General features: G+C 38.1%; 1 protein-coding gene across 15 annotated transcripts in view; it reads right to left on the reverse strand.

The window, feature by feature from the left end:
- Positions 1 to 13,475, reverse strand: part of eps15l1a (epidermal growth factor receptor pathway substrate 15-like 1a) — a 72,604-nt gene that overhangs the window by 7,430 nt on the left and 51,699 nt on the right. For 12 of the 15 annotated variants that reach the window (XM_044198439.1, XM_044198436.1, XM_044198443.1 and 9 more), the window contains 5 exons: positions 12,373 to 12,509; positions 11,851 to 11,914; positions 10,128 to 10,273; positions 9,684 to 9,777; positions 4,900 to 5,108 (listed from right to left, as the gene is read on the reverse strand). In XM_044198439.1, the coding sequence (XP_044054374.1) occupies positions 4,900 to 5,108; positions 9,684 to 9,777; positions 10,128 to 10,273; positions 11,851 to 11,914; positions 12,373 to 12,509 (650 nt within the window). Of the gene's footprint in view, positions 1 to 51; positions 69 to 4,899; positions 5,109 to 9,683; positions 9,778 to 10,127; positions 10,274 to 11,850; positions 11,915 to 12,372; positions 12,510 to 13,475 lie in introns of all 15 variants that reach the window. The other 3 variants (XM_044198445.1, XM_044198440.1, XM_044198450.1) reach the window with 3 other exon arrangements.

The following is a 13,475-nucleotide window of genomic DNA, read 5'->3' on the forward strand; positions in this document are numbered from 1 at the left end:
ATCATTTTGATAACATAGCCAAATTGTCATTTTATGTGAATTTTCTCTTACCTTGACTTTGTCAGGTCCTGTCAGAGAGGTGGATTACAGAACAGAGGTGTTATAAACCAGAAATCCCTGAACTCAGTGGATCTAGGCTAGTGTACAGGACATCACACCACAGCACACAGACACTGAAGGGACACCTGCTGTTCAGTCCTCTTTGAAACACTGTCTTTACTATTTGTCTTTAGCTACTTTTAGTATTTTTTATTGAGAGCAAGTTATTCTACCAGCTTCAGACTAGTTAGTGTTAACTGAAGTAAATCATGAATTCTTACAATGCTAACAAGCCACTGAAGTTGAAGTAGACACTTGTTGCCAATAAGTGCCACAGGTGAGACAAATGGACTGTGGTGAAACAGAACTGTCAGTGAATCCCTTCAAGTGGAAACAAACAACACTGAGAACTGAAGGAAAGAGCAGCTAAACATCAATAACAGGAGATGTGACATGCAGAGAGTGAGAGAAAAAAGACGGGCAAATCCATAGTGTCTCAGTGATTATATCATCAAACGGTATGAATCAAGAGTTTACGCACAAGTGACGAATACCAGGAAATCTTCCCTTTCAAGGATAAGTCTTGTTGTCAATAAGGCTTTGTTTTCCTGCTTTACATCATTATGACAACTGATTGTGCACATACCACATGACTGCAACCGAGATGGAGTGATTGTATTTAAAGATATGCATCTGCTGTGGGATGTTGGACTGTCTGGACTGGTGCTGGCAGGGAATTGGAAGAAGATACATTTGTATAACAGTCATACTGGACAATAAGGCCAAGGACAAAAATAACTGGAACTATCCTTGCAAAGCTGGGTCAAGTAGGATTCATAAAAACATCCCCAGTCTGTTTTTCTGTCTCATAAAGTGTAGGACAGTCCAACTATTATTAAAAAAAAAAAACTCCCTACCTGAGAATGAAGCCTAAATCTAAAATGCCATTTTACAATGCCATATAAGTTACAATCATTATTATTTTATCTAATTTCAGCAAGTTAGTTTTAACATTTTTTCAAGTCTTTCTTGGATTTTGTCCCCCACCACTTCCACTGGAAGCGCATTAGGAAGGAATCTTTTTATATTCACTTAAAATACTACATCAATATTTGTTGATAGCAGCTTTGGTGGAATAGTTGAAAAGAAACAAGTGTATAATTTAATATTAAATGTGCAAGAAGCAGCTGCTGTGTTACATGCTGGTAATGCTAAATGTTTAAATGTTTCATGGTTCAAAGAATGCCAAAGGATGTCTCTGAACGCCTGTGGTCAAGCCAGTAGTGGTATGCTAGTATCTGACCCTATACAGTCTAAAGAGATTCTATATGAATTGAATGAAAGGGATTCTACGTGTTTTGTTTTGGTTTTTTTAAAGGAGACATACAGCATGTTCTATGTCAAGCTAATTCATTTTCATAAATAATTATTTCATTTCTACCCAGTAAAGCAGTCCGTTTGTATCTGAGGTCCCATTAAAAACAACTGGTGAAGCAGTGTCCTTAGCTGCTTTGTCAGGTTGCACAATGAAGAAATGTGGGGGGATGCTTGAGAGTGGGGAGAAAAAGCAAAACTACAGTAACATAAGACAAAGACACGCATAACAAGAACACACAGCTGATATAAAGCACTGATCAACTAGTATTTGGTGAACATGGTAGCACACACAGCAAGGTCATGCAGGGCAGACAGATTCAAGAGCTGAGAGTTGAGAAGTGATACTGATGTGTCTCATCTTAGTAGTAGTAGAACAGAGTAGCACCAGTCAGCCAATTAGACAGAAACATTATTCCCAGCAAAGAAAACACTGATTATCCCCTTAAAAAAGTGATTATCTGCCTGACACACTATTGTCTCATTATCTGAGGGATTATTGTGAGTTCCTGTAGTTATTTGCTTATGGGTTACAGCAGATTTGTGTTTGTTTCCATTTGTGTACTGTCGGAGACTCTACTAGTCCAGACTGTGAGCATCATGCCAGCACACTGCTCGTATTAGTCCTCAGCCTCTGTAAAGGTCCAGGGAAACCCTGACAAACTTATCATATTCTTCCTGCCAAAACAAACAAACCATGTAAAGGGCTGACACCCATTTCCTCCACTATAAGAAGGAGATCAGTCACATTGCAGCTCTGCTCTGCAACCTACACAGCTTTAATACCAAACTGCTATTTCTAAAGTGGGTTCAAATGTTGTCTCACAGTGTTGAATGGGGGTAATCTTAGGTCTAGTTTCCCTCTCATTACCAATCATAGTAATGAAGTTAAAATGAGCTCTTGAAAAACCTGGATATAGTTTTACAAACTACATAAATAATTGTCCTGCAATTACCCTTCACTTCTTTTGGCTGACCCTTTAACTGTGATACGTCATTGTTCTCACACCAGTGGGGAACAGTTTTCAACTGGACGGGGCCGGTGCTGAATACATGTTAAAAAGGACTAGTACAGCATTTTGCAAAATACGCTTATTTACTTTCTTTCTGAGACTGAGATAAGGAGATGGCTATCAGTCTCACTGCTGAATTAAGTACATAGCTGGAGTGAGGACATGGTTAGCCTTGCTTAGCATGAAGACCTGAAGGAGGGGGAAACAGCTACCCTGGCTCTGTCCACCACCTAAAGCTCACTGAGACACTTTGTATCTCCTTCGTTTAATTCATACACTAACAGAAATTTAAAGGTGGCAATTTTTGATTTTAGGGGGAGTTACATGCTGCAACTATTTCTTAAGGAACAACAGTTTATCTATCCACCCAGTGCTTTTGTGCAGTGTCTCTGGCCATGGTGCAGGTTACCATATGCGGTCAGTGAGATTCAGATTAATTCTTTACTGCCCTCTGTAGAGCAAATTTGTTGTCACAGTCTGCACAAAAGTAACATTCAAAACAAACATAAACAAACAAGAAACATTACAACAACACAAGTTTATTAGTGTGCTCGGGCTATTTAGAGCACGTACAGCTGAGGGCACAAAACTCCTCCCAAAGCCCGTTTTTTTGCAGACTGATTGTGTGTATATGCGGCCGGGGACCATGGGTTTAGGGGTAGCAGGGGTCATGTGCTATGCTAGGGCTGGCAGGTTGGGAGTGGAGAGACCAATTGTTTTGGTCTCAAACTCACTGTGACAACAAGACTCCAGGAAACTGTCCTGAGCCACTGCACCAGGCTGTTGTTCGACAAGAAATAGTCCCAGCATGTAACCCCCCCTTAAAAACACAAACTGTTATCTTTTTACATTTCTGTCTGTGTGCAGATGAAAGCTCTTAGCTCTTCAGCTTCTGGTGCGCAGTATTGCTGTGACCCGAGCCAAAGCTAATTTCCCCACAGGGACATTAAAGTATATTTCTCTATTCCAAACAAATGAGATAAGATGTGTTAATTAGTGAGCTTTAGAGGATGAGGTATTTTAGAATATGAAAAAGCAGAGTGTTATTAACAAACAGAGAAGCTTGCTAACATGGAGAACAGATAATGGTTAGAATGTGCTGCAACAGAGAATCTAAAGCAGAGAGTGAACAAGCTGCCTTAGTTGTGTGCTGTCCTGTCTTGTTAACGACCTAAGTGTCACACACATACTGTAGGTCAGTGCACTCAATTTTATTTGAAGTTTACTGTATTCTATTATACTATTTTCAACTTTACAGTGACAGATGATATATTCATTTCTGTGTGTTATGAATATGCAATTGGACGCAGCTTACTGGATTGGACATCGAGCTGGATGATATGGTTGAAATCAATATCACAGTATTAACTGTGTTAAATTATAATTCAGTCTAATGAATTGTGTTCCACTGTTATGTGTTACAAAACACTTCAAAAACCTCATTAAGTATTTTTTTTGTTTATAATCACAATTTGTAATTATTAATTCAGACAGCAGAATTCTGTAAAATGATAACATGATATAATCATATTGTCACAATATGATTTGATAAACACTCAATATTCAGTAACATTAAATTATTACCCACTCCTAATTTGACAAAACCTATGCTGCCTCCGTGTAAATATTGTTCATATGTTGCCTGGACAAGATCTAGTAATCAGGTTACTTTGACTCTTTATACTTGGTATCAGCTTTTACATCATGTGCTGCTGTTAAAGCACCACTTCAATCATCAGCCAATCGCAATGACTACATTGCCACCTAGTATTAACTAGAGCTGAAACAATTAGTCAATTAAGAAAATTATTTGGTGTAAAATTAATTTCTTAGGCAAAAAATGACAAAAATGATTTCACTGATTTCAGCTTCTCAAGTGTGAATATTTTCTGGTTGTTTTATTCTTCTATGACAATAGACTAAATATCTTTGGGGTTTGGACTGTTGGTCGGAAGAAACAAAACATTTTAAGATGTCACCATGAGCTGGGAAACCATGATGGACATTTTACAACGATTAAATCGATTTATCAAGAAAATATTCAGAAGTTTAATCATAAATGAAAACAACTGTTAGTTTCAGCCCTAATCTGGATAAGGACATGTGATCATGGACCTTTGCATTCACACCTGGTATTAACAAGCATTCTCCTTATCTCGATTCTGCCCACACTGTGATCAGGTCTAAATATGTTAAATGTTATGTTAAATTAAGTAGATGGAACTGCCATACTTGACATACAGTAGTGACTGAGATCCATTCATTACACTTCAGTATAATGCACTTCTACTACCCTTCTGCTATACCCTTTGCCACAACAGCACTTTGAGCATTCACTAGTCTTTAGGAGTGACCTTACAGGAGTGCCAAAATCACTATAACTTAAATGTAGTGACTGTGCTGGTGTCTGTGCAGAGCTGTGTGGCCTGGTCTAGACACTGACAGTTAAACAGTATCACTCATCTCAACTTACAGAACTGAAGTCTGCAAAATACGAGGTACAGTCTTTAGGGGCTTTACTTGATGCCGAAGGTGGGGCGAAAGGGTCTTTGCCGCTGAAGGGGTCTGCCGGGCCCTTTTTACTCTGAAATGGGTCGATGGTGTCACTGCCGAATGGTTGGAAGGGGTCACATGGTTTGGAAGGGTCAGCTGTGCCAGACATGCTCACTGGTGTACTCTTACCTGAAGACATAAAAGACAAAGGAGAGGAGACTTCTGCTTACCATACACTTTTCATATCATCACCACCATCCCAATACATGCTTGCTAACTAAAAACAGGCATAAACAACCTGTTCACAGCACTGATGTGACTTTGTCACCTGACAACAATTTGACAAGTGACTGGAAAGTAAAAATAAGACTAAAATCTGAAATGCTAAGGCATTCTTTAAAAAGATCAGTAAAGGGAATAATGGCACACAGACAAGGTGCTTCTGGGATAGCACAAACATAATCTGCTTTGTGGTGAAAAAACAAAACAAAAAACATCAGATATATCACAGGCTTCAGGTCTCATGTATCTCCAGCAGGAGGATGTAACTAGACTAAGTGCATGTGTTCACTGATAGCTGAGAGATACCATGACTCATCCTGCAGATCGCATGAGTAATTTTCACCTTAGTGAACTATGTTGACAACACAGGATCTGATTTGATCTGTTCTGGATTAAAACACACAAACACAACATTTTCTGGTTCTCACAGTTCTGCCCACGCCCTGCTTCACCTCCGGTGTCACCTCAAAGATAGCTACCAGCTTTTGAAAGCCGCAAAAGTTTCATCTCCACACGCGGCACACCAAAACAATTCATAGTCCCAACACAAATGTTTCTGTAAGTTATCACATGCAGTGGTACATCCTCCCGAGAGTGGAAATATATAAAAACAGCTGGTTTGGGAAAAAAAACTCACAGCAAAAGACAACAGCCAAAAGGACCAAAACCAAAAGTGATACCTCTTAACCAATCTCAACGGTTTCCTGGTAAATCACTTGGTTGGGTTTCTGCCCACATTACCAACTGTTGGTTCACCAATTTTCCATCTAGACAAATAAATGGACTGTACTTGTATAGCGCCTTTCTAGTATAGACCAATGTTGTTTTATAAATGCTATATTGTATAGCAAATAATGGCACCAAAGCAACTTGTAATAAATATTGGAAAACAAGAGAAACAGCTTGAATGAGAAAGTTCATCCTTGACCTTCAGAATAGTGGTTAGTCAACTCAACATTACCAGTTCATTTACAAGGTCATTCAGTTATGATTTTACAACACAAAGTTGTACAATGAAATTAGTTTGTAGTCCCTTCATGCTACACACATAGAACATAACAGATGATTAAATGTATTATTATTATTATTATTAGAATAGGGTAACATATAAAATAAAAGAAAACAACATATACAGTTATTTATATACATATATACATACACGTATTACAGCCAGGAAATTATTCGGCAGCGCATGTTTTGAAGTTGCGTCTGGTGGAATGTTAACAGCAGATAAAAAAACTCGACATTTGTGAGACCGTGTGCGTCCGCTTTGCCTGCGTTTGGGCACCAAGCATCATCGATGGAAACACAGAGTCCTCCTCCTTTCATCTCGCCAGAGAATAATTGATAATTAATTGATAATGAAAATAGTTGCAGATTAATCTCCTGTCAATTGACTAATTGTTTCAGCTCTATATAAAACATTTCTGAATTAAATATTTTCTGTGTCAAGAGGGAAAAATATGTAAAAAATAAAAAAGCAATTTTAAGTCTTGAGCATGGAAGTTTATTCTTGTGCTTGGGATCAGCATGTGTGGTAAAAGATCTCAACTAACTAGCTTTTTTCTTGACTTTAAATTCATTTGTTACATTTTAAGATCTCTTACACTGCATTTAAGATTCTGATAGATGCCTTGAATTCAGTCAGTATAACTGAAGACTTGAAGACATGGTGAAATAGACATACTGCTATCCCTGAAGACCAAACAGTTCAGTACTTTCTTAAATAAATAACTATAAAATTCAATCTACATTTAAAAATACCTGTTTATCAGACTCAGTGATGCTGTAGAACACCAGGTAGATCTATACACGAATAAAAATATAACTTAGTAATCATAGTAATGGAAGTTTTTATTAACAGGGAGTTGAAGCTGGGGCTGGCAGAGGATCGTGAGAACGTTAAGAGTACATCATGTTGCTTGTATAGGTGTTAAACCACAGGACAAGCCAAACCGTTGTCATACAACATACACATACACATTTAGTTCTATTACCCAGATAACTCGGCTGATCGGGGTGAGCAGTTCATTTCACACTCCACGCCGAGCAAAATTGCATGCCTGGCAATCAGTTTTTTCCTCTTTCAGTAAACTGCACACACACACACACACACACACACTTGAGAAACCACAATCATGAGCTCCACCCTGTTTTAAAATAATCCACTACATTAGTGGCATCTAATATTAATGTCTACCACAGGATTGTACATGCAGCATGCAGTATTTAATCTACTGAAAATATATAGCTACAGCAATGTGCCCTCAATTATGCCAGTTAATTTGTAGCACTGTCACTGCAGCCTTGCCCCATTCACACCTCAATAGGTAATGAGAGAAATGACAGAGCATGCATGCGTGTGTGAGAAGAACAGTAAGATAGAAAACATAAAGACACTAACGTATGTAACAGTTGTTACATTGGTATCATTGCTGGCATACCACACACACACACACACACACACACACACACACACACACACAGCCTGACCTTCTCTGAACCACTCACCCTCGTAAACACACGCATACACATAAAGGAAAGATAGAGGAAGCAAGTTAGGGTGTGTCTGCAAACAACAGGCCAAGCAAACCACATATCATCGCTCTTACAACACCACCTTCACGTGTGCCTACAAACAAACATCAGAGCAGTTTGTGAACAATCATAATATAAAATCTACATAAAACTCTTGAGCATTAATGTGAAGTTTAGGTGTTAGTCGTTGCAGAGTGAATGGTGGAGATGAGCCTGACTGACAGCTCGAGTCCAATTGTTCTTGTTGAACAAATGAAAAGACTGTAACAGACTTCTCTCTAGTTCCCTTCTACAGCCACTGAGTCAGCAAGTGTGTGGGGTAGTGTAATAGTCTGAGAGGGGGATTCTGAGTCACCATTGTTCACATTATGAGCACCAAGTCCCAAGGGACAGTGTTGTGCTGTCCCCAAAAGACTTTTTGCCAAACATTTTTTCTGATCTTTATATCCATTCATAAAGGACTATTTGAATGACCACAATTTGAAGCATTGAATCCAACACTTTTCCAATTACCTTTTAATTATCTATTATTTATTTCTATGTCATTAATGTGGTCCAGCTGTTGGACAGAGCCATACAAAGACACTAAAGCACTAACACTATGTGTTATGGACACTGAAGTGGGAAGTGAGAGAACATTTCCTAAGCTATGTATTTTTTTTTTGTTTGGCATTGTTTATTTGACAATTCATTTTAAAAGGACAATTACATGGCTACAACACCAATGTACATGCACAATTAAAAGAGCATCAAGGATAACACAAAAAAAGTCACAGGACTTATTTCCTTATTGTGTACAAATTCAGTTTAGGCTGGACTTAGCCTGTTGTATGTTCACACTTGATTTTTGAGTGTACTGTACACTAGTGTCCCACAGTGCAATGCACTAAGGAAATGGGGGTACTGTCCACAGCAGTAAAAAGTTTAAATAAATTGGAAATGGTAGTCAAACTGTTCCAGGAAGATGTTAGCAAACAAACAAGAAAAATAAGGTGTGACAGCGCACCATGGTTCAAATACATGACAGCACTGGGCACTTGATATGTAAAATCAATAAAAACAAAATGTTATTGATCATATGATATTTGAGATGTTTCTAGATGAACTAGTAGGTCAACATCATAGATAAGACTGATCTTCTCACATTAAAGATAACTTAGGCAGAAAATTCATTGACGTCAAAGTGAATTAAAAGCGGGCCTGTATCAAAACACCATCTGAGAAGAGAAAAATGCAAACTTCCAAACAACTAACAAAACTCGCTATTGTCAATATTACAGGATATAAAAGCTTATGATATGTTACAGTGCACGTCACTCCTTGCCACTGCCAGTTAAGTGTTTGAATTGAGAAACTACATGGAGTATACAGTGTGTGATAGCAGTGGTTTGGCAAATATGAGAAGGCTTTTATCTTCTCTGTACGCACAGTGACATTCTTTCCTGTTGACAGATCAGAGCGGAGTTTAAGACTGTGCTTTCTACGTTGGAGGGGGAAAAAAAAGCTTCTACATTTCAACACTGCTTACAACTATACAGTATACTACATAAAAGTTGCCATTTAAAAAGATCAAAATATCTTATTCTATTCTTTTACTCTATGATGAAATCGTTTTATTTTGATAGGCTTGTCATTTGCATTGGGTTATTTAAGTTGTTTCAAGGTAACTGGTATTTTTATAGTGAGATATTCTATCTATTTCTTATATCTGAAAAGAAACAAGTTTAAAAAGTGGTGGTCGAATTAATATCCCAGACATCCATTTAGTAAAAAAAAAAAACAATAGGCAGTCAAAGTTGAACACCTCATTATTTTATAAAAGATACATACATTATTTTGTTAGCATTCAGTAAAGCTGTGATAAAGTTGTGATAGTGTCCCTATTAAAAAGCTGTTGTACAGTGCTGATTTCCCTCCCTCAAGCCTCTATAGTGTGATACTCACCACTGGGTGGTTTGGGTCTTGGGGGAACACTTTTTTTCGGTGGCAGAGCTGGCATGTCATTCTTCCTAATAAATGGGTCATCCACAAACACCGACTGGAAAGAAACAGTGAGAGAAGAATATGTGGTTCTATTAGCACCCAGCAGTAATTTCAATATACTATAATCTGACAGACACAACATAGGTTAGAAGTTGAATTTTACTTACAAGAACAGTGCTATTAATCCTGTCCTCCCATGGTGAAAAAGTAAGACCTTTAATAATTGTATGATATTGGACTACATATGAGTAATCCCTCATTTAATATTTATTCCAATATGGCATTTTACAGTGTACATTTTACCCCATGTATGCAACGGAAGACTTTTGCATAATATCTGTGTATCATAATAATGTCTATCTGCCCAAAAAGTGTGTTTTCAGGATGAGTTTTGGCCTCTGATACCTTCTGGTAGTCAGGCAGCCAGCTGGCCCTGCCTTCAAAAGGGTCTCTGGGCTTCGACATGTGGCTGAAGTCTGCAAATCCAGTGGAGCTGTTACTGCTGCTGCTGAACGAACTGCTGCCAAACGGGTCCAACGTGCCAAACAAGTCTGAAAAAAACAAAAAAACAACAGTCAATGAATTTAAATCAACAAGCTCATTTACAATGAGTAACCATAACTACTAGCTTACTTAAAATGTTCAGTATTATTGAGGCCACTCTACTTGTTTGTATGTTGACTTAGATCAACGGCACGTTTTGAGGCCATACCTCATGTGAAAAAATGTTCCTAAGGGGACCAAGGTGGGTGAAACGTAGTAGGTGCAGGTCATACACATGTCATGTTTGGGGTCACTTGCATTTTGGTAAGACCAAATCTATTTTATCTATCTCCAATAGGAAACGTTTCTTATGTCACCTGCAGTGGAGTTATGATAAAACACACGCCTTCCCATCTTCCCAACTACTTAGGTGGGTTACTGAAATTTATCGGGTCACTCTATGGTTAAAAAAAAAGTTCAGAAGTGTAATGCCTTTTTAGCCAAGCTGGGAGCATTTCTCTAAAGATGGTGATGACGGTCAGCCCACCACTTTGGTCCAGACTGAAATATTTCAACAACTATTGGATAGATTGCCAGTCAATGAATCCTACTGACTTTGGTGATCCCCTCACTTTTTTTCCAGCAACACCATGAGGATGACATTTATGGCTTTGAGTGAAATTTCTCAACAATTATTGAATGGATTGCCATGAACTTTGGTACACACGTTCATTAAACCTGCTAAACCTCAACATGTTAACATTGTCATTGTGAGTATGTTAGCATCTGATGTTAGCAGTTAGCTCTTGCTTTAGTATATAAAAAATGCTAAAATATTTATTAGTTGCAAGAAAATGTTATGTTGTATGGCTATGACAGAATCAAGAATTGAAAATGCATCCATTTGTTACATGGTTTCTACGCAACAGGCCTACAGATTGTACAAAATAAGATGAGACGCTACACTTTTGATTTCAACAAAATAACCCATTTTAGTGTAGAATAGTTTTATTCTTTACAGTCACAAATGCTAGGCCTAACCACAGACAGTGTGAATGCTATGAAGCGGCATTTGAAGTAGTAATGACACAAAATCTGATTGGGAAGTGAGCTTTTAACAGCAAATAAGCAAATGTGACACCTTTCCTTTCCAGCCATGGTTTTAATAGGCAAACCAACATGGTAACCTCAGTCTGAGCAAACAGTGGTCCCAGTGTGCTGACAGGCTTGAGTTCCTCCAATCACTGAGGAATTCAAATTGATCCACAGTGTGTATGTGTTTGTATGGACTACCTTAATATCCTGGAGAAAATGAGAGCTTTTCTTGTGCGGCAGAGAACTGATTGAAAGAGGTCCAGTAAACTGACTGACAGCAGACATGAATTCATTGAATAGTTATGCCACCACAAAAACTGAACTATCACTGCCAGAGACAGACTGAAAGACATCACAAACCTGTCTCCAATCTAACCTCAAAATAGAGTTGGGAAATTTGTCTAATTTGTAGTTGTATTAGGCCATTGTAGGCAATGTTGTAAATCAATGAACAAGACTGTTTTATGGCAATATTGGATATTGGAGTGCGCAAAGACTGCAGATTCCTTTCATTTCTGAATTTTAAAAAATTACATGAGGTAAATCATACCTGGTCCTTTGGGCTTTGGGTTGTTTGAAGAGAATGGGTCATTGCTTGTGAAGTGGCTAGTTTGCTGCAGGAGGCATAAGAAGAAATACCCTGTTAATAGTAAATTCACTTAAGTCACAGCCAAACTCATACATTAAGTCTTGAGTTGCTTTTTTTTTACCATCTATATAACATCTGAATTTACACATTTAGATTTTTTCCTTGTTTGTACTGTTTGAGTGAGCGCAAAGGAAAATCCAAACTCAACAGTTGTATTAGTGATTCAAAGAAGCCAGAAAAAAATTTTCAGGAGGGCATGAAATTCTTCACAGCAAAGTCTGAATATCAACAGAGGGACCTGAGAGTTAAGACAATATATGTCGGACCTTGGCAAAACACAAAGGCCACTTATCCACATAATATACAGTATGGAGTACAGTGTGGTACCCCGACAATAAGCAGTCATTTTAAAATCTGTGCCATTCTTGGGATTGTACATAATTATATAAATTAAAATTCCTTCTTCTGGCCTTCAACAAGTACCTTGGAAGGTAATGTGGCACTTTTACTGAAGGGGTCTGGTGTGGAGAAGGGATCCATCTTTGTGGTCTTCTTAAAGAAATCTTCTGACGAAGCCTTGAACGGATCAGTCTCTTTGAATGGGTCTCCACCAAAAGGATCTGCAGCAGAAATGATGGACACTTCAGATATTTTTTCCTCACTGTATAGTGTTTCTTAAACTTTTCATTAATCAGACAACAGAATCAGAGATTGCTCAGCAATTTCAAATGACAGATGGCAGTTTCCCAAACTTGAGTTCCAATGGCCTTTACTCATAATCAGCAGCAGTATTGCTTCTTTTGACGGTGTGAGACATGTAAAATTTGTTTCACTGCTGCACCACAGTAGTACATTTTTTGAGTGTTTGAGTAAAACATTTAGGAAAAAATGTTTCCCCTAAACCAAGTTAAAAACCACTTTTCTAGAGGATATCAGCATTTGCCACATGTTGGCCATATTCCATTCTCAGGAAAGCCTTGGTGATTAAAGAACTTGTAGAATGTCTGACTCAGGGATTACGTACCACTATAGTTAACAGGTTGTTTCAAAGTTATTTGGCACATCCACACTGTATTTATATAGCTTACATGGCATGTATGATGAGCTAATAACAGCCTAAGTGGTTCAATTAATCAGACTGCACACTTCCCTGTAATATCTAGTCTAATATTTACAATATTTGGCAGCCTATGTTATGCAGGAGTACATCATCATAACAACATGAGGCATTCAGTCAGTATTGATTGGTCATGAACCCAGGCAGGAGTTACAGATATCAGTCAGTGCTTTCTCCTTCACACCCAGCATCAGATTCCATCGGGATCTGACAGAAATGTTCTGCTGGGTGAAATGTTTGCAGTTAAAATGGATATTTGCTTTGGATTACCAGGAAAATCAGATGCATGGATGCATGCAAGAAATGGATGGTTTCCCATATAAGAAAACCCAAGCAATGGCATGGACAAAACAAGCAATAATGGGTTGTATACTGTGGAGTAGTTGGAGTAGATTTACTGCTGGGTGAAAAGGCTGATTTATATCACTGATCTCCATCTACTAAGTAGAGAAGTGAAACTCCACAATAT

The sequence above is a fragment of the Siniperca chuatsi genome, linkage group LG6 (assembly GCF_020085105.1).
Source record: "Siniperca chuatsi isolate FFG_IHB_CAS linkage group LG6, ASM2008510v1, whole genome shotgun sequence".
NCBI lineage: Eukaryota > Metazoa > Chordata > Actinopteri > Centrarchiformes > Sinipercidae > Siniperca > Siniperca chuatsi.